The sequence below is a fragment of the Mya arenaria genome, chromosome 6, assembly GCF_026914265.1.
Source record: "Mya arenaria isolate MELC-2E11 chromosome 6, ASM2691426v1".
Classification (NCBI taxonomy): Eukaryota; Metazoa; Mollusca; class Bivalvia; order Myida; family Myidae; genus Mya; species Mya arenaria.
Window position 1 is genome coordinate 79,358,644 of NC_069127.1, and position 23,519 is coordinate 79,382,162.

General features: G+C 35.4%; 1 protein-coding gene across 1 annotated transcript; it reads left to right on the forward strand.

The window, feature by feature from the left end:
- Positions 1–8,358: 8,358 nt before the first annotated feature.
- Positions 8,359–10,798, forward strand: LOC128238895 (3-[(3aS,4S,7aS)-7a-methyl-1,5-dioxo-octahydro-1H-inden-4-yl]propanoyl:CoA ligase-like). The gene has a single exon (XM_052955204.1). It carries the CDS (start codon positions 8,453–8,455, stop codon positions 10,142–10,144), a length of 1,692 nt encoding a protein of 563 aa, XP_052811164.1. The 5' UTR covers positions 8,359–8,452; the 3' UTR covers positions 10,145–10,798.
- The last annotated feature ends 12,721 nt before the right edge of the window (positions 10,799–23,519 follow it).

Sequence of the window (23,519 nt, forward strand, 5' to 3'; positions counted from 1 at the left end):
CAGGCCAAGAACAGTAACCTTGTCAAAATTGCTATGTTATTTTATAGTTGGGAATAACCTTATCACAACACGTACGGGAGGCGGTATTAAACGCAGATAACAAAGATGTAGACGTACGCAGATAAGGGTTTTAAGAAATGCAGATAACATACACACAGAAGGCAATGGAGAAACGCAGATAACATATAATAAGGATTTCTTTAAAATTTTTGGTTCAAGTGTATGTTGAACTTATAACTGATAAGTAATAAAAACAACAACAGAATACTGTAGACTACTGGTAGTGTTTTATACAATATAACATAATACAAGTTCTATTATAAAATTTATCAATAAAAGGCTAATTTTGGTATATTTAAAATGGATGTATATATACACACTTAAAAGCAAAAATCACAAATTTCACAAACTGAATATTGTGAGAAAAGGATCATTAATTAAAAAAAAAATGAATTGACGTCTTATTTTACAGGGCCAGATCCAGACAAGTCAATGTTGGGAGGGGGGGGGGGGGGGCTTACCAGGGGTGGGATGTGAGGGGTGTCCCCTCCCTTTTGAAGAAAATTTTGGATTTTTTAGATGAAATGTATTTGGTGCATTTTACAGTACTACTTGACTACTTGATAGCACATTATTATGATTATTAGAATTGACGAATTTTCCAGCAGATAGTCATTACAGCACACTCTTTGGCCTCATAGCTGTGCGATTTTCTACTTCTGAACATATCAGTTTACATGAATCCTTGAGAGACAGCAAAGAACAAGGTCAAACGCATACACATACCATCTTTAATACAAGATACACGAACATTCAACATGTACAATTTACAATGGTAAGAAGTTCAAAGTTCTCACTGATAAAGATTAAATGCACTGATAAGAACTGAACAAAGTTTACTAATAGATCATATTAAAACTAGGTGATTTTTTTCATTTAAACAAACAAAAGGACATTGTCATGACACTACACTCTGCAACACTGGCAGCTAAATAAAACTTTGCAAAAACTGAATAAATAGACTGATGGCCCTTCACATTTTTGCATGTTTTGGTTTAAACACTGCCCAATAGAAACCTTTGAACACTTGGTAGAGCCAATCTCCTAGGGTTATTCTTTGCAAACGGTGCCACTACCTTGACAATGTCGATCTTAACATGGCCACATTGTGTCTTTGGGAACTCAAACTGTGGTGGAGGAACTCAGTCTTTCTTCAGGACATGATGCCTTTCACTGTCTATCAAGGAGCCCTGTCGTTTAATCTACGAGCGGATATCTTCAACATCAACCACTGTCAGAGAGCTGGGAAAAACATAGAAAACATTCTCAAAAATGTTTGTAAAATACTGAAATAAAATTTCCAACATAGATACAATTGGTAAGCTTCACTCCAAAAGCAATTTATATCACAAAATCAACAAACTACAAATGCAACGGTTTACGGTGAACTTGGTAGATTTCCTTTTATTATATCAAGAAAAATCCGTATACTTAAATATTGGTACAACATCGGACAAAACCCGGAAAGTTGTATGAAAGATAAAAATGGAAACAATGTAAATGAATGGTCATTACAAGTAAAACGATTATTAGATGGGTTAGGATATACATACATGTTGCATAATTCAAATGTTACGAAAGTTGAATTGGAGATGTAAATTCAACGTGTTCTGATCAATACGTCCAATGTTGGTGTGAAGATGTTAATAATAGTAGAAAGCTAGAATCGTATGTACTTATGAAGAAAAGTTTTGTATATGAACCCTATCTTAACTTTATTAATATCTGAAACATATAATTATCACGTTTCAGATTTTCTTCACATAAACTACTGATTGAAGAAGGTAGAAACAGAGGCATCGATAGAGCAGAAAGACCATGCACAAAGTGAAATATGCATACTATCTGTTCTGTTCTGTTCATTGAAACAGAATATCATTTTCTACTAGTGTGTCCGTATTAAAGAGATCTGAGAGCTACATGTTTACACAAATATTAGTGTTCTTGGCCGACTTTACATAAATTTAAACCATTAATGAATTGTAATCAATAAAGTACGTTAAATAAACTTGCAGAATTTATATATCTAGCATTTGCCTTACGTAATAATTAGGTTGTAAATATGTACATGTTATTGTTATATGCAAATGAATTAGAAGAGTAAAGTTAAGTATTACCATAAATAGATAATCCATCAATATATGTAAATCAATACTAGAATTTGAAACTCACATGTATAGACACTAAAAATTCTCATTCTATTAAACTTACACAGTGGGAGATTTGTCGAACACAAAATCCTCGTGCACGTTCTTGTCAATGCGATATTTATTTATCAAGTACGCCTCACTTGTATGTAACTGGCCTATTAGTTAAATCTGTTGTTATTTATAACAATATAACAGTATAACAATATTCAAACCAGATATTTTCATTATCTTTGTTATCTACAAATTATTCAAGTATTTGTTTTGTACATATATAACTTGAATTAATCTATTTATAAGTAACAATATAGACAGCAGTGTATAATTACCAAACCCGAACCATATTCAAAATTTGCAAAATTTCATAAAAATATTCATATTTCTATATGCTGATGATACAGTTATAATGTCTGAAACTCCAAAGGTTTACAAAATGCACGCGATGCATGCGCACACTACTGCGATTCATGAAAACTAACAGTTAATATTGCAAAGTCTAAAATACTAGTATTTGGAAAGGGAAGACCGGTTACATTTAATTTCTCATTTCAAGCAAGCCGAATCGATATAGTTAATGAATATAAATACCTCGGTATATACTTTAGTAGAACCGGTTCTTTTCAAAAATGCAAAGTACATATTACAAATCAGGTTACAAGAGCAATGTGCTGTTAATTACGGAACGGAAATCGCCTTCCTTTACCTATAGACTTACAAATTGAATTCTTTGATAAAACAGTGAAACCAATATGGAGCTGAAATTTGGGGCTGTTTAAGAGAGAGAGTTCAACAACGATTCCTTAAGTATATTTTAAAGCTAAAGCGATCTACTCCAAATTATATGGTATATGGTGAAACCGGGCCAATGCCGCTTTCGGTTGATATTGAAGATATTCTGGACAAAATTATAAACAAATACTGATAACAATATTACGAAACTCTCGGTTTTGATATATAATAGTATTTACAATTACTCAATCAACTCTAGTAAGCAAGTATTAAAAAGAAAATTTCCATAGATCTACCATCTAAAATGTATTTTAGTAAATGTTGATTAATTCATATATGGGAAGGCCAAATCTTTGTGAATCAAAAATGGTTGAAGGCAACGGTTAAGCAAAAGTTAAAATATCTCTTTATTAATGAATGGTTTAGTGTAACTGAAACATCCAATAAAGCAACGTTTTACAGAATATTTAAAACAAAATTCAGCATTGAGCCATACATTTTAGATCAAACGACTAAAAACTTACATTTTATAGTTTAATTCAGAACAAGAAACCATAGACTCCCAATTGAAACTAGTAGCTGGAACAGAACGCCTCTAAATGAAAGAGTGTGTACAAATTGCGATAAATTAGGCGATGAATTTCATTATCTTTTCGAATGTAATATTTTTTATGAAGAACGGAAGAAATATTTGAAACCCTACTTTTACAGACACCCGAATATTTTCAAACTAGGGAAACTTATAAATATATAAATATTCGGAATAAAATAAAGATTTTTATCTTAATACTGCTTGTTAAAGCAATTTTATTGAAATCATTATAGTTGTAATACATGCCTGTTGACATATACAGAATTTGAGCCATTTTTTTCTAATTGCTACGATATTTTATTGACTCTCCATTTATTTATCCAATAATGTGTGTGCCAATAATCTAACCAAGTTGATTACACTGGTAATTTACTATTTATAATATTCATTGTCAACCATTTGTAATATAAGAAATCAAATCTTTATATGTACCCACCTCACTCGTTTGCTTTTGTGACATTTATCATTTGGTATTACCTCATTTATCCATGTTTGTATTGAAATGAGTGGAATACAGGAAACTTGACTTGACTTCACATATTAAATAGAAATATCCTCTACTCTCAATTTTGCAGTTTGTAAAACGTGTGAGGTTTACCTTTAATGTATATCATAGGTTTATTCCCACTTTTCCAACCGCTAATTTACACACTTACAAATTATCCCCATACATCTCTTCGCACCTCAAACTTACCTGTATTTTCTATACAACAAAGAAACATAAAAACATATACTTGAGTTTACTTTTATTACGGAGATCGTGTTTCACTCTCATACTTATTGTAGAATATAACTATAAGTTCGTCATTTGTTTGCAATGCATATCTATAAAAACAAAAATAATCTACATCATGATAAACAACGGGCAATGTACACAATATTCTTCACTCTCATTCAGAATTTCGCCCCTGAACGCAGCATTTCCCCCTAAACGATTATAATAGACTTCGAAAAAGTAGCGTGGCGTGCTGTCAGTGGTGTATTTGATGGTGTACTAATCCGTGGATGCTTCTTTCACTTCACACAGTTCATGTGGAGGAAAGTGCAGTCCTATGGTTTTGTTGCTGATTTCAGGGACAACGAAGCAGTAAAGAAGCTCGTGCTATGTACTTTGGCAATGTCAATGGACCCCATAGCATTTGTTGAAGATGTAAGGTTTCAGGCTTAGGAATAATGTGATAATGATTCTGTGCCAGTGTCTCGGTTTAAGGACTATTTATCTGAGCAGTGGGTAGAGGAAGACAGCCGAGCCTGGAACCATAACGACAATGAAGGGCACGCACTACGATCAAGTTGAAGGTTGGCACCTTAAAGTTTATAAACAGCTGCGCCACTGCCACCCTTATGTATAGTTATTATGTACACAATAGCTAATACCTAAATATATTACATCCTTGTTCTGTTCGATATGTGTATGTTTGTCTAATATTGTCATGCTTAAGTTTGAATTTGAATGACCAATTATACCTGTTAGGATGATATATATGTATTTGTTGAACAAATGATTGGACCGGAGGTCATCATAAATATCTATATATCTATCTACATGTTTACGCTTTGGTAGACATTGTCAAGAAAGAACAGACTGCTAATGAGGCCAAGAATTTTAGCACGCCAATGGCGGGTCTACCGTGAGCTGGAACAAAGGCTAATCACCAGCTGCAAACAGGCGATTTATATATAATCACATATTTTAAGACATCTTCCTATTTAATAAAACTGAAGTAAATGTGTGTAAATAAAAGTGTTGTATTATGAGTTAGTATATGGTTTAATTTCTCATCAATCAATACATAAAGTATAAATATTTTAATATGTGCTTTTTATTTATAGTGTTAAAATGTGTTATTGAAGAATATTGTTCTCTCTATGGTTTGCCGTGTAATTATATAGTTATAATTTAATATAAATTATTGCATAAAATTTGTGTTTTCGGTCCTTTATCGTAGTGTGTTAAAACGCAAAAACCCGGCCGTTATCGGTAGAAAACGTGCATTATTGAATAAATTCACGTGCCGTTAATGCCAGGCAAAAAGTTTTACATACATGTAAACGCTATCAGGGCCCGCATCATAACAATTGAGACTGAGCGACCTGGTTTCTGACCGAAAGTGAGTCAACGATCCAAACTTTTGCACAAAAAGATATTTCAGCATATATAGCTGTATACAAATATTAAAGAAATTAAATAAACCACATATAACTTACATATTGTATTCTGAGCTGTCTTTTCCGGGCAAGCTGATGCGTGTTTAATAGGTAGTAAATAGTGTTTTGCAGTTGTTTTGACTATTTGTTTGCTTTAAAAGCACTAAATTAAGTCTAAAACGTTTAACTCCTTTAGTCATTTCTGTCAATTTTATTCAGAACAAACGACTTATATGGACATGATTCCATTACTTCGTATTCAATGAACAAATATGTTTTTCTCCGATGATGAAGATGCTGTAAATTTTATCCAGAACTTTTGAACATTTTTTCGAGTTTAAATTAATTGCCAAAACATATAAATGTAAAAGTAGGAATTTATCGGTTCATATTCGACTACCCGATAGGTATTGTGTGTAAATACTTCAAGTAAACCTGTCAATTTCTAAAAAAAAACACACACTTTCCAATCGACTGAACACTAAAACAATGGCGCCGAAACAAAAATGCAACTGTCGACCGTAAAACTTTTTCAATGACATCACTCGTGACGCCACATAAGAACCTTATATTGAGGTTATTTTGAAATAACTGTTTTTGTATTTTCGTGACATTTAACAGCTTTTTTTAACACAAAAGTTACTCATGGTGTGTACGCATTCGGGCTGTAAACCATTTTGCGGGCCTTTGCAGATGGTAACGACCGAAAAAAGGTGTATTAACCCTATATTCTTTGTATTTTATGTTCTTATTAGTAGTGCTGAACACTTATGTTTTCATATATATTAATCATTTACTCCCCGTGCTTTGTTATTTTACAAATATCTTTATGGTACAGTACATTGTTGTATTTCTATGCCCCCGAAGGTGGGCATATTAAAATCACACCGTCCGTCCGTCCGTCCGTCCGGCTATGTAACATTCCCTTGTATGGACAGATTTTAAAATAACTTGCCACATGTGTTCCACATACCAAGATGACGTGTGGCGTGCAAGACTCGTGTCCCTACCTCAAAGGTCAAGGTCACACTAAGTGTTTATTCACAATGGAGTGCTGCATATAAGGACATAGAGTATAGGTTGTCGTGTCCGGGCTGTAACTTTCTCTTGTATGGACATATTTTAAAATAACTTGCCACATGTGTTCCACATACCAAAACGACGTGTCGCGTGCAAGACCCGTGTCCCTACCTCAAAGGTCAAGGTCACACTTAGTGTTTATTCACAATGGAGTGCTGCATATAAGGACATAGAGTATAGGTTGTCGTGTCCGGGCTGTAACTTTCTCTTGTATGGACAGATTTTAAAATAACTTGCCACATGTGTTCCACATACCAAGACGACGTGTCGCCTGCAAGACCCGTGTCCCTACCTCTAAAGTCAAGGTCACACTTAGTGTTTATTCACAATGGAGTGCTGCATATAAGGACATAGAGTATAGGTTGTCGTGTCCGGGCTGTAATTTTCCCTTATATGGACAGATTTTAAAATAACTTGCCACATGTGTTCCACATACCAAGACGACGTGTCGCGTGCAAGACCCGTGTCCCTACCTCAAAGATCAAGGTTACACTTAGTGTTTATTCACAATGGAGTGCTGCATATAAGGACATAGAGTATAGGTTGTCGTGTCGGGGTTGTAACTTTCTCTTGTATGGCCAGATTTTAAAATAACTTGCCACATGTGTTCCACATACCAAGACGACGTGTCGCGTGCAAGACCCGTGTCCCTGCCTCAAAGGTCAAGGTCACACATAGTATTTATTCACAACGGAGTGCTGCATATAAGAACATAGAGTATAGGTTGTCGTGTCAGGGCTGTTTCTTTCCCTTGTATGGACAGATTTTAAAATCACTTGCTACATGTGTTCCACATATGAAGACGACGTGTCGTGTGCAAGACCCATGTCCCTACCTCTGAGGTGAAAGATACACTAAGTGTTTATTCACAAGGGAATTCTGAATATAAGGACATAACAGTGTAGGTTGTCAAGTATGGGTGGTATTTTTTTATGTTCAGAGGCAATTTAAATTAGCTTGCCATATGTATTTGACACGTAAAGGCAAGATCAACTTTTCATGTACTGACCTTGTTCGTAGGTCAATGTCACATTCGGGGGCATTCGTCACATACTGTGACAGCTCTTGTTAATTATATGAACGTTTTGTGTATTGCAAATACAAATCATCTATATCTTTTATAAAATTTAAGAACAACTTTCTCAAAACTAGAAACGAAACTTTTTCGCCAATAACTCTATTAACTCTACTGTACAACACTCAAAACATCTTCCCAATCCCAACCTCAATTTCGATTGGGAAAGTGGGAACAAACCATATAATACTGCATTATATCATCCGTTTTAAATATACCAATATAAGTATTTCATTACAAAAAAAAGTGTGATAAACTCGAGATTATGAAACACTAATCTGATTTGTATTTAATTTTGAGAACAATATGTACACTTGATCTAAATGTTAAAAAAGTCATTCTTATTATATGTCATCTGCGTTTCTCCATGGCCTTTTATGTTCATGTTGTCTGCGTTTCTGAAAACCCTTTTCTGTCTGTATTATCTGCGTTACTATAGTATCTCTTTGATATCTGCGGTTAATCCAATCGGAACTCCTCGGCTAGTATCAAGATATGTCTATCTCGAAGCTTGCCGGAGATGGCCGAGTTGTTACGATTGGCGGTTAATCATGCGCCACAATACGAAATCGGTTTTTCTTAAATATTAATAGCTCAGCCCAAACTACATTAACTGGCTGGATGTCGGATAACACCGACCGAATGGCGAGCGTTAGTTACCTTCACTCATCGTCGTCTTTCCAGAACCATTACGACACGGTACGGGATAGGCTTATGCTTCAGGCTAGACAACATGGAGAAAGTGAGGTTTACGTCTTTATTAGCCCTGACGGTGAACGTGTCGCTATTTCTGCTGAGGCGTTGAACTCTCGATCTCTGGCTTTGGCTCGGTCATTAGTCAAACTTGGAGTTAGGAAAGGGGATGTTGTTGCTGCCTGCTTACAGAATGATCTAGATTGCCTGATCTGTACGTTCGGGGTAATCTGTGCCGGCGGAATAATTGCGTACATTATGGTACATCATAAAGATGGAAGCGACGTAAGAGAGGCTCTGAAGAAATTAGGAGCGAAGGTACTGGTTTTAAATCCAGGGGTGGGGGAAATAAATCTGAGGAGCTGCATGAACCTCATCAGTGAGGTAAGTGATGCTGGAAAAGTAACGAGCGATGTTCTTAGCTTACAATATCTGATTTCCACTCACCCTGCGGAGAACTTGTCCTTGCTATTGTTAGGGACCCTCATCGGTCAGAACAATGAGGAAGTGCAACTGCCGTATCTAGACGCCGAAGACACAATCGCTTACTTCCCTACTTCCGGTTCTACCGGGGAGTCTAAGTACGTCCCACAGTCCCACCACACAGCCATGCTCTTCGGGCAGCAGTTTAAGGAAGCCATTGGATATGAGGACGGGGACTGTATATATAACGAGCGCCGCATATCCTGGATCGGGGGTTTCCCGTACTCATACCTCCATGACGGCGTCAAGACTGTGACTAAGACCATGGCGTTCTCCAATAGTGTACAACACTGCGCTGTTATATATGAAGTAATGATTAAGGAGCAGTGTAACGTTGGCGCTCTTCAGCCAGCAACGCTAGTTGGACTCATCGACATTGCCAAAGAGGAAGACATCCCCCGCCTTCAGCTGAAGAAAATTCATATAGGCGGTATCCCCTTAGCGGCTGTATGTATGGATGCCATCGGCTTGTTCACCAAGGTCGTCACAAACACGTACGGGTCGACTGAGTGCGGATTATGCTCTTCACTTCACGTCTGTAACAAAGCCGACTTCATCAACCACTGCGCAGGAACGCCACACAGCGGTGTTGAGATAAAAGTTAAAGATGAAAGTGGTAAGGTCTTACCGAGGGGAGAATTTGGGTCGATCTACATTCGGTCACAGTCACTTTTCTGGTATTACCATGGCGACCCGGAGAAAACCCAGGCTGTATTGGACACAAAACACTGGTTTGACACCGACGATGTCGGGTATGTAACACAAGATGGCAAGCTCGTTGCCAGAGGTCGCAAGTCCGAAATAATACTGCAAGCCGGGAATTACATTGTCCCTTCTACATTGGAGGCGTTTATCAAAAACCACCCGGATGTGCTTGACGTCATCGTTGTGTCAATTCCTGATCCCGAATTGTTTTTGATGGCTTGCGCATGCGTACTTCCAAAGTCAGGTAGAACACTGACGGCTAACGACATCGATGACTTCTACAAGGAGCACTTCGTCACACCGGTTATTGATGCCTATTTTAGGGAAGGGCCGCAATTGATCGAGATAGTGACCGACTATCCGAGAACGCACACTGGGAAACCAGACAAGCGGGAGTTACAGAGAATCATGAGGCAAAAACATGGACGGTGAAAGAAAGCGCTATTGCACCTATTTAAACCATGGACATGCATTATCTTATTATTGAGCCGTAATGCATTACTGTTTAAGGGATCGCCACTTAGCTCCCAGCGGTATTTTTTAATAAAATACATAAAATTCTTCTTGCATTTTTCCAATTCCCGAGTTATTTGGTACTCCTGAACTTGACAATATACATAAAGTCGACATATTGACCTGGAATGTTTTGTTCCAAATAACGTATTTAAAGAGATATGAGGCAAAAAAATCGGGAGCATGACTTTTCAATCCCTTCTCTAAACGAAGACTTTTAAACCCATAGACTTTTCAACCCATATTTTAAAAGACTTCAACCCCTACCTTTTCGGACTTCAACCCCTATATCAAAGACTTTTCAACCCCTATAATTTTTGTCAGCCATGTGTTGTCTTTTTCATTGTGTTCTTTTGCAAGAAACTTTGTTATTGAAATACAATTAAAGAATTGTTTGTCTTATTTACACTTTTCACATACACCAAGTTTTTGAAGAAAATTAGACAAAGGCGTTGCATTGATTTACTAATGACTTGCTTGATGGTGGCAAATGAGACCTTTGATATAATATATGATTTTTTTTAATTACATTTAATTGGTATAACTCGGGGTTTCTAAAAATCGTCAATTGGCCGGTCTTGACAAATCTTGGCCAAGCCAGACCGATTTCAGTTTCAAAAAATCGGTTCGATTTTTTATAATTTCGGTCCAAAACGACTTAGTCTGTAAAATTTGTAGAACTTGCAAACTCTTGGTCATTCATACACTAAAAAAAATGGAATTAAGTACCAATGCTGGTTAAAAACGGTTTAAAAGATAAATACAATCGGGATAATAAAACGTTTCAATATTGGCCTACATATTACATAATAACAGGGTTAGTTTTAAATTACCTATGATAGAATTTTTCTCAGCATTCGACAAAGCTGTCACTTGCCCTGGGGAAAATTACCATCACCCTTGTCAAATCTTTTGCCAGCCTGGTCTCATGCAGGATTTCAGCCATGATGTTTTGCTTAAGAATTAAATAAAAATTTTTTTGGTACATTCATATAATTGACATGAAAAGTTAACGCATACTTTGACAAGATTTACCTTTTGCGTTTTATCTTTATTAAGGATTGTTGGGATAAGAGTGAGGTTTGTGCACATAAACTGGTTTAAACCCCCAGTAAATTTACATTTTACTGACCGTTCCAAGGCGGTACCCAACAGTTCTTGATAAACATACCTATTTATTTATATATATTTATATAGTTTGTTTGCACTGTGCTGTTTGTGGAGTTTTGTGCTGTTCTTCTATGTTTCTTTTTTGTGATTTTGTGTTCTATGTCTGTGGTGTTTGCCCGATGCCACTAAACCGGGTTTATGTTTAAACTTTTTGCTACTGAGATTGTTTCTGTAGCTTTTTGCATAAATAATGATGTATAAATTCTTCAAATCTTACTCAGTCTCTTATAAGTTTTAATATGCCTGAGTCGCTGTATCTTTTATTTCAGTTTGGATGTACACATGTTACATAAATGAGAATCCATTTGGTTTTACTTGGATGTGTTTTAACACTGTTCATGTTTGAAACAACTGATTCTGATTAAGACATTTAACAATGAGTAAATACAAATATATGCAAAACTCATATTCTTAACTACATGCTTGATCGCTTCTGTTGGCAGTGTTGGATAATATGGGTCCAGGTGTAAATGGTGCTCTGGCAGGTTTGGCGGGGCTTCTCAGTGGAGTTGCTGTCAAACTAGCCAGCGTGACAGGGCACCTCAATGGAGTGGCTGACATAGTTGCTACATGGTAAGGGACTGTTAAAATCTATGAGGACTAACCTGAAACACCTGTTTTAATACCTCACTGAGAAAACAAAGTAAATGTTGTGAATTAGAACAGTCATCCTAATAACAAACAGAAAAAGTTTAAGCATTGTTATTTTCCAGAGAACACTGCTACAGACTAAATCTTTTCTTAATAAGGAAATAACCCAGTGGTTAAGGCGACCCCCTACTTAGCGGGAGCCCGTGGGTTCCTTCCCTGGCCGCGTCATGTACCGAAAGATGTTAAAGTTGGTACAAGTAGCTCCCTTGCCTGGCGCTTGGCATTTAAAGGGTAGTGGTTGGAAAAGTCGTGTACTCAGTACTGGTTTAACCCAGGAAAGTTGTACCCCGTGTATCGGTGCTTTACATTGAGCATGTAAAAGAACCAAGGGGTCATTTCGAAAAGAGCTAGGGTATCGCACCCAGACTGCCTCGTATCCCACCACTGTCTCTTCCGCATGCTGTCCCTTTAGCGATTTTTTTCGAAGTCAGCGAGAAGTTAACTACTCCCTAAAATTTCAGCCTAGAATGAGCCCTGTACCTTAAACTCCAGTTGATCGAGTCACCTTAGACTGCATGTGCCTTATAAGATCCCAGCAGCTATGACAACACCAAATCCATATCGCGCCACTGAAATCTTTAATTCGGCAGGTGATAATAAAAACTAAACTAATATATTTACTTACCGAGAAATGAAATGATTTTTCGTGAAGATCGCATATTACATTCTTCGGTATATTTGTGGTGCATCTTCTGTTTAGATGTGAAACTTCCCCTTGTTGGTCATTTGTAGACATGTGGTTAAAATATTTAAATACAAGAAATGTTTTAAGTAAATGACGTTAAAATATAGGGAAGTGTTTTGCTTCACTAATTACAGGATGAGAATTCAACTGCAGCATGAGGGAGCATGAGTTCAACCCCCAGTACATTCACACCGCTTAATTTGTATTGTGTTTGAAAAATGGTTACAGAAGAAGGCTAATAATCCAGTTACTTTTATTAAAAAAGCACTGTACCAGAAAGTCAACTTCACGCAATATTCGTGTAGTAAAGATATAGCTTGAACTATTCTGGATAATTGAGAAAAACTCGCTCCATTGGTAAACTTTGAAGCCAGATTCTTGTTGAGGCGACCTTGATCATCTGTAGTCAAACACACTCATAATTCATTTTTATTACAACAATTCTAACGATGCCACAAATATGTCCAACCCGTTGCGATCGACATATAGGGGTTAGCAGGAGTGCTGCAGGTCCAGGATTTGAAGATTGATGAGGCATAACTTAGGGGTGTAACCCTTTGACATGAGCCTCTCTCTTAGAACTAGTGTTGTGCCGATGATTATAATCGACAATTGATCGGAAAGGCCTGCGTCGGCGACAATCGATAGTGAAATTTGAACTATCGATTTTGGAAACAGGGGCGTAACCGCTACAGACTAAAAAAAATCTGGTCAATGCTAGTTAATGTTAAGAGGTTACTATGTTAAGTTATCAAGTCATATTCTTATCAAATCAGTCAATACAGTACCTTTAATTTTACAAATTTTCTTTGTAATTCAATTGCTGAAAGATTGGTTCTAAACTTTTAATGTTTGTCGTTTAAGTGATTTTTAAAACATGTTAAGGTTTACTTCTTACATTGTAAACATTTAGTTTTCCCAGTTTTGTGAAAAAAAGAGTTCTTGTTTACCATGTGGAATATTTTAGTTGCGTTCCGAATAAATAATGTTATTTATACTAAGAAACGTACAAACAATATTGTAATGGAACATTGGTGCTTAAAACTGGTGTATTACTGTATCTGTATACCTAAAAAATGATGACCAAAGATAGTTAAATAATGATTAAATCGATTAATAATCGATCATTGATCGGTTTTATAAACCGATTATCGATAGTTTTTTTCTGTCCGATTCCAAACACTACTTAGAACCAAAACTTATTTGGATGAAAGTCTTGAAAGGGGGGTGGGGGATGAATCCTTACCATTTCTAGTCTGAAGTGTTGAATTTTGACTGTATTTTATTCTTCAATATTAAGTAAACTTGGACAATAATAGGGGGACAAGAGACGGGGACGCTAGTGGGGATTAGAATAATCCCGTTTTGAACGTGTACAGTGAGTTGACCTACTTCTTGACAACGTGATTGGATAGGAATGAACTCCTGCTTTTGTGTGATTTGAACTGCACAAAATTCGTACATTTAACCTAAAATATTATTTTTCTACAGATTTATCAAAGGGGTAACTCCTATAAACTATCTAGTATAAAATAACTATGAATTACTGCAGTTTATCAATGTCAGAAAATCTCGAAATGCTAAGTCAAATAACAAAGGGCTACTAATTGCAAAATACAGTTATCTTACTTGGTCATATAAGTATGTTGGGTGGTTAAGTACCATTGTATAAAGTCTCAATGCAATACAGCAAGTATTTGCTGAGATATTAAAATATGTGTGCTAACATGCAAAACCTTAACCAGAATTTCTAAGTTGCACAATAAGGGGCAAATATTATATATTATGCAAGATAGAGTTATCTTACTTGATTCATTAAGAGTTGAATGGTTGGGAGCCTGTGTATAAAGTTTCAATGCAATACATGATTATATTAAAAAAAGTGTTATCTAACTTCATTAATTAAGTAGGTTAGATAATTGGGAATACATATCTAAAGTTTCAATGCAATACACGATGTATTTGCTGAGATATTGATTTGAATGTGGTTACATGCAAACTCTTAACCAGAATTTCTAAGTCGAATAAAAAAGGGCAATTATTTTGATTATATACAAACAAGAGCTATCTTACTTGGTTAATTAAGCATGTTCGATGGCTGAGTACCGTTGTATAAAGGCTTAATACAATACGTCAAGTAGTTGCCGAGATATAAACCTATGTCTGCTTACATGCAAAACCTTAACCAGAATTTCTAAATCGAATACTAAAAGGCAATTATTTGCATTATATTTAAAAAGTGTTATCTAACTTGCAATAATGCAATACATGATGTATTTACTAATATAATGACTTAAAGGTACTTACATGCAAAACTTTAGCCAAGGTGTGACGCCAACGTTGACGCCGACGCCGACCCTAGGTGAGTAGTATAGCTCTCCTTATTCTTCGAATAGTCGAGCTAAAAATGCATATACTTTGACTATAAACGTTTTGAATCAAACGTCCTATGCAAGATGTCATCGTCTTTGTCTATGCAAAACCCCACAGTAGTGTACTGGCTGCAAAACCCAAGATTTTTCCAACAAGAAAGGACGGCTGTAGATCACTGCGGCAACATGGCATCGACTTTAAAATGGGCAATGCTACTGATAAGAGCACCAAAGCAATAATTACAGTAACCATTTTAGATCAATGGTATTCGTGTTCAAACTGATTTTATTCAGTATTGTGTAACATTTCGTCTAAATAAATATTCAAATAATTGTCTGAACGTTTTTTTGCGAATTGCTTTATAAAGATGATAAATTAGTTTAATTAAAGTTTTTTTTCTGGTTGTTTTCGAATCAGTCGCGCAGATTTAAAGTGTATGCATTATGCGCATTTACAAAATCACATTATGCTAATGTATGCAACTGCTTTGATGTATAGTCTAATTTAAGATTGTCGTGAAAAGTATGGATAGAATGAAGATGGGAATGACATTTGAAACAAACCATTGTCTTATTCAGAATGTTTACTTTGTTTACGTACATCATCGTCTTAACTGAAATCGTTCTAATACTTTCTTGCGCGTGACACCTTTTTCTTTATATCGACTACCAAGTTACCTATTTGTAGAAAATCTGCAGCGAATGCCACCCTATTTTTCATTGTTATATCCGTGTGACTCCGCTTAAAGGTTTACATGTATAATAAAATGTATGAATGCTGGCATGACCGGTTTTCATGTCTACGTTAGGAGAGGAACGCCTCTTTGAATTGTGTACGCTTTCTGAGCCCTCGCGGGCCCAAAATATCTTTTTTGACTGGTACCTCGGTGTCAGTAGTCCATTCCTTCGCACTCTTGCTCTCTAACGGTTCTTCAAAACTGGCAACAAAACAGTTCATGAGTATACAAATTAACAAATAAAATCACATGAATTTAATACTACGCGGATAGGCCGAAACTACAACGTTTCAATACAGTTTGGAGTCAAGGCAATGAGTTTTGATTAAGAAATTTTGAGTTTCAAAAAGTGAGTAAGAACAAGTGCACTTTGACCTCGATAAAAAAATAGATACGAGTCAGAAAAAGTTAGGGGTTTTTTTTAGTAGAAAAGCGAATTTCGAGATAGAAAAATAATTTTCGATGTAAAAGAGTGAGAATGTGTTTAAATAAGCAAAATGTAAGCAAAATGCCTCGAGATAGAAAAGTTGTGTTGCGAGTTATATAAAGATAAATATGACAAAACATAGATATTGCATCGAAATTATGGTTTAAATGTGTCTCTCCCTGAAAATGATTGTGAGAATACAAAATTGCATATGCGAGACTCGAAATCATAATAAAAAGACATTACATTTCATATCTATCATGTGTTTCCAGTACGGATAAAAAAAATCCGACCCGGGGGCACGCGCCTTAGCCAGTAACGAGGCTTACCGAGTTACCGGCCACGCAAGCGTGTCCGATTGTCGGATTTTTCGATCCGGACCAGAAAAACATGATTTACATTTTTTTTGCATATCTAAAATTATCAATTTATGGAAAAATTGACGTGGATTACGCACTCTTAAAAATGCTATTGATGTCAATTAGTTCCTCTAAAAATCGCGTTTTTATGATTATTTCTTTTCAATTTTAAATAAAAGTCTTGCATACTTATATATTGAATAGCGCTTTATTGAAATGGCATAATATACATTTCATAAACCACACAATGAAAGAAATATGAATTGGCGCGTTATTACGGGTAACTCATCTTACATGGGGTCAGTATGACGGGTTTTTCCAGCACTGGTCCCATGACTGGAAACACGTCCGGTATACAAGAATCTTCCTTCCTTTGATATTTAAACAAAAGATGAAATTTTGAATAATCAAAATATGCAATGATTATCGGCGAAGGCAAATTGCACTAAACTAATATTAGCAGTACATATGCTTCGTCATATAAGTTTTTTCACCACTGTCGTCCCCCTCCTCCGATGAGAACCAGACACAATATATGCTTCCATCGGCAACGCAGAGAATCGTTGAAAAGGACAAATTGAAGTGTGAAACCATGAGCGTTTGGGCCGTTGCTGGACAATAATCTGGCAAACTAGGCCGTTGCTGGACAATAATCTGGCAAACTAGGCCGTTGCTGGACATGAATCTGTCAAACTGCGGATGTTAATCACCCACGCGGGTTCCGGTTGACAAGAAATATATTGAATACCTCAGGCGTTTGACAGGCGACACACTACGTAACTTTACATGCGGGGTTATATTCAGGAGCACCTTTAGGGTAATAAGGATTTCAGTGTCCTTAATCAAAATAGCGGGCGTATTCTTGTGCGCCTATAATGTCGTCACGTTTCGGCAAAGATTACACCTTTTGCGTTAACAATACGGACAAACTTGGATGGTATTACAATCGACATGGCACTGACCTGCCATTAATATTACCATTGAAAATGGTGTATTATTTTGATGTCGTGTACGTTGACCGGAACCATTAAATAAGCCTGTATTACCGAGTGTCATTTGTATTGTTCAATTTGCACGTGCTATTGTTTATCATTTGTCGTTTCACGTTTGCAATGTATGCATGCATAAGCGTCAACACATAAATTCGAATTGTTAAATGGCGAGGAATTTCCTACAAATTTATAAACACATACTTAATTATTGTATACAAAGATTAAATTTATTTTAATGTCATTTGATCATTCTTTTTTTTCAATTTTATTCTGATAAATGGATCACGTTTCATTAAAAGTTGCATGCTTATCAATAATATATAATGGCTATTTAAGTCATCAATTTTATTTAATTAAAACAATACTTGGTTGTGGTGAATGTTGTAAACCACAAAACCTTTAATAGTTTCCTTAATTACGCATAAAATTATTAAATGTCTGAGTGTTCGTGTATATATATATATATATATATATATATATATATATATATACAGAATATTATATATATATATATATATATATATATATATATATATATATATATATATAATATTCTGTGACATGCATGTAGCGTTGACATTAACTTGTTTATTTCAAATTGTTACTGTGACCGAATGAAGCTAAAAAAGAACAATTTAAATGAGATATTCTGTCGACAATCGGAATACCGCGGCCATTATCCAACACAATCGACCTCGGTAATAATTTAGAAAATAGTCATTAAAGGCCGACTAAGGAGATGTTCAAACACTAAGTCTGCCTTTCATTTGACAAATGCTGAGATACCTTAAATCATTCAAGTGTACGTTTTATGTTAATGTCTGTTTGAAAAGGTAGTAAAACACACCCGATATGCACCATTTCCGGCGAGAAATTGATGAAATTTTCTTAGGGGAGTACACTGCAACCCCCTGTCAAACAATGTAAACTATTCAAATGTGGGTTCCGAGGGGAGGGCTATTGTAAAAAAAGCTTGAACCTCTAAATTTCGCCCCCCCCTTTTGTCAATTTCTGGATCTTGCAAGGACATATGGTCTTTATGGGAATGATATATTAAGTTATATATAATTAATCATCAAAGTTAATAGTGTGGTATGTTTATGGCGGTTACAATTAGCTAATTGATGTCTGTTATATTATATTATACAATAACAACAGGTTATGGTCTGTGAAAAAATACTGACATTTTTACTGTGCTCATAAATGGCTGTCATTTCAATTTTAATCTCATTGTAATCTTCAGAGAGCAGTTTTGTACCAAAAGGCGTCCAGCTCTAAATTTCTGGCTTGTTCTAATGAAAAATGGCAAATGAGTATATAGTTGTGCTATTTTCAAAATTCGGTCGATAATGCAACAAGAAATGGTTTTAGCCAAAAAGCTTTGAATGTTTGTATAATTTATCAACTAAGAATGAATGTATAAAAGCGGCATCGTAGTAGTATTTGAACATGATAAAACTTATATGTTGCATCAGTCCTTAAGTTTGGCTCATGTGGAGTTTAAGTACAAAGTGCAACATGTCAATCAGAAAGTTTTAACCATAAACAACATTTTAGCTGCACTCTCACAGATTAAGATTGTTTTTATTTCTCAAAGCCCTTCTAATATATCAAAGCCGCAAGGAAGGCGATTCTTTAACTTACAGCTGCTCACTCACAGAATGACAGTTGTGCCATTAAAATATGTCTCGATATCGACTTATTTTGGCATTAATTCCTTCACCTTGAAGTACATGTAACAAAACTGCGATGCCAATTTTTTTTGCATATAGATCTGTTCTAGTCAGTGTTTGTTTGGAGCACTGTTTGGCGAAACAGCCTTTATCGTGCTTTTGGTATTGTCTGTCGTCGGAACTGCAAGTTTGCGGCGATAACATTTCCAATCAAAACGCCATCATTATAGCTAGTTTTTGTCCATTTAGATATAAGCTTTCTAGCCAAGTCAAGTCAAGTCAACAGTTTATTGAGTAATTTAAGGCCACTGGCCCAAAATACAAGAAAGGCATGAGTTGTGTCAGGGTAATTAATCGAAACAAGCAAAGTGTAAATAAAAATCATGATTACTTCCACTTAACCATTAATGTTTAGAAGGAGATGGTATACATAAAAAGCTAGTTTTCGTAAATCTTCAGATTGATTTGTGTTTAATAACCTATAAAAATCTTCTAATTCAGTACCATTAGAATACCAAGTAAATAAATATTGCGTTCGTATATCATTATATTTACAACATATAAAGAATGCATGGTATTCACAGTCTAAAACAAAAATGTTAATATTATCTAGACAAAACCGACAAACGCGTTCTTCTCTTGGGATATTATTATGCCTACCAGTTTCAATTAACAATTTATGATTTAAACATCTAAATTTGCTAAAAGGTATTTTGTGTTTGTAAGGTATGTCTAAAGATAAATAACGTTCCACATTAAGCAAAGTTTTGTATTCTTTATAATGAAAACACCGACTGGAACTGTTAATAGAATCGTGCCAGTTTTGGTTGAAACAATCAATAATTCTCCGTTTAAAAACACTGATAAATATAGATATATCGCCAACATCTTGAGATATACAGATATAACCGAAGCCAATCATAAAAGCATATCCTTAATATAAGTTGCCCAGCAAGTGCGTCCAACTTCATCCAACGACTTGAGCATTAAGAAACATTGTTTAGGGTATCTATCATTAGAATGTTGTAATAATTTGCAATAATATCTAATACAATTAGAAAAATAATTTATACATAAAGGAAATCTTCCACATTCACCAAGAATCATACATGTATTAGTGCTTTTATTAACACCGATATGCTTCCTACAGAAATCGTTTTGTACATATTCAATCTTATGACAGAATGTATAGCCCCAAATCTTGGACCCATAACATAGAATAGGTTTTATCATAGTGTCAAACATTTTAAACAGTTCTTTTGTTGGAAAATAACCAAAAGGTTTCTGGTAACGTTTAATAGCAAAAATAGCTTTTTGTGCTTGTGCTGCTAGTTTGTCTTGTGCTGGCGTCCATGATAACTATGGACTAAACAATATACCCATGTATTTATAAACATATGTTGTTTTTATATTTACTCCACGAAAGAACCATTTCTCATTATTTCGTAAAGGGCCACCATTTCTAAAAACAATTATTTCAGTCTTATCAAGATTGACCTCCATACCGGTATTTGAACAAAAACTATCTATTACGTTTAATTGTTGTTGCAATTTAGAAACTGTTTCCGCACAATTAGCTACGCCATCTGCAAACATTAGGCAAATAATATCTGGCATGTCATTAGTAATGAAAATCCCAGAACCACAATTTTCTCGTAAAAGGGCTGATAACTCATTAATGAATAGGACAAAAATTGTCGAACTTGACTTGTCTCCTTGTCTTGTACCGACATTACATGGGAATAAGTTTGTTGCACCATCTGGTATTTTAACACATGAATTTAAATCGTGATACATAGCTTTAAGAACTCTTAAATTTTTTCCATGTATACCTATATTTTGGAGTGATTGGAACAGTTTAACGTGGTTTAGTTTGTCAAAAGCCTTACGAAAGTCAACGTATATACAGTAGAAGCGCCCTCCCTTTTTTGATAGATATTTTTGCACCATGGCTTGTAAACATAATAGGTTATCGACTGTTGAGTAATTACGACGAAACCCATCTTGACATTCATCAATTTTATGGTTGTCTTCAGCCCAATTATATAGCCTTTTATTAATGGCACCTGAAAATATTTTGTACATTGTATTAGTTTTAGATATCCCCCGGTAGTTCCCCGGTACAGTATTGGGTCCAGATTTGTACACAGGACAAATAATACTTTGCCCCCAAGACTCAGGAAAAATGCCAGTCGACAGAATACTATTAAATAAGTGTCACAACAAAGGTCCTATATCAGAACAAGTGTATTTATAAAACTCGGAAGGGATTCCATCTAATCCACAGCTTTTATTATTGACAAGATTAGAAGTAGCAAGTTCTATCTCATTTAAGGTAAATAGATCGTTAAGTGGGCTAGCACTATGCTCAATTGAATTGTGAATATTTTCAGTATTAGGATCAACTAACACAGCGTTATCGTCATATAGTAAACTTTTGAAATAATCAAACCACTCATTTGGAGAGATACTACACACAATCTTTGGTTTCTTTATACCAAGTTTCAGTTGTTTCCAAAAAGAAATATTCGGTAATATTGAATATGATCTAGTGAATCATGAAAAGGCTGCTGGTAGCGCAATGCCAATATATCGAGACTGCGACGACGGGGGCGTAGTGTAATGTCATCAAACCACCACTACTATGGGATTAACGGTGTAATGACAATGTACATAATCTAATAAGTTCGGGTGGGGCAGTGTTGTGTCATTGAACCACCACTGCTATGAGATTAGCAGTGTATTTTCAATGTACCGAGACTGTAATCGTCATTGTTTATTGTGTATGCTGGGCTTCCTACCACAATGTTTTTTATATTATAGTATTCCTCAGTTACTTTTCGGAGATGCATGCAAGTCAGAGATGTGTTTCATATGTTGGTTAATTTAAATCAATGAAAACCACAGAGTCGAGCCAAGTTGCCTACTATAACAGTAAACCCTGCTAAGAGGCACAATACATTGAGGGCCCAAACGACAATGATTTCGTAAAAACGACACAAACACATATACCAACAAAACAAACAAACAAAACGCGCATTGAAATAGCTTTACCATTGCGTAGCAGGAACAATGAGATAATGTATGAAACACCCCTTATCAATAATATGATACTTTCAGTCTTCATAACTATATATGAGAAACAACACGTCATAGTGACGTCATGATTAATATCAATATTAAATTTGTCAATAAGATGTTCTGTTTTATAAATGATTCCGATTTACCAAAGTCTTCGAAGATATGTACATACAGGTGACTCGTGAATTACACTTATCATAATAGGTTTATGTACGATTTCCTGTATGTTTCAGGTACACCAAATTCCTTAACGATAAACAGTAACCAAGGAAACACAGTCAGCAAGTTAAGAAGAACGAGAATGGTAACCGGAAATGATCAATACTCAAAATAGACAACAACGAAACGCATACTTCGACGAATGTGAAACTATTATATTACGGATTTAGACTACATATATACAGGGCGGGTAATCGACCTGCACCGTACCATTTCAAATATAAACAAAAACCGGCCATCTTGTATCTGAAAGATACGATAGTTAATTTAATGACTACATTTCTATGCTCTTATTGGAAAGCTCAGCTATCCTGAGGCATAGTAGTTGAAACTTCAAACAATCGTTCAGAGAAAGCTCTGCTTTCCTGTTTGATGTAGTTGGGGCGTATTTAAAGCATGCAGACGTAAAGAAAGTGAACGTATTTTATGTACATACCAAGAAAGCTCGGCTGTCTGGTATTTCATAATTGATAAGCATTTTAATTTTAAAAGTTACAATGCAGTGTTTTATTCAATAACGCATAGCTTTCTGATAATTCACCGAGATCATCGGCAAAGCAGTAGATTTAGAGAGTTTAAAATGTATAGTTAAGAAGTCAATCATAGGCATTAAGCCACAAGGAAAATTACTTATACAAAAGTTATTTTATAACTTGTGATTATTTATTTGGACTTCAATCAAAATCATTTGTACACAATCAAAAGGTCAAGTAACTTTAAGGAAAATTATTGTGTAACCGGATTGAAAATGCATTATTTTCATGCATTTCCAATTATGGTAGTTGTAAACCTATGGTTTGGCAAGAGTTATCTATTGTCTCCCTTTGACCATTATCTTTATGATTTGTGTTTATATTAAGTCAGGCGTGAAATCATTCCCCGCATGTTCGTGGTTTTAATCCTATAATGGGTCATGTGACATTGTGTA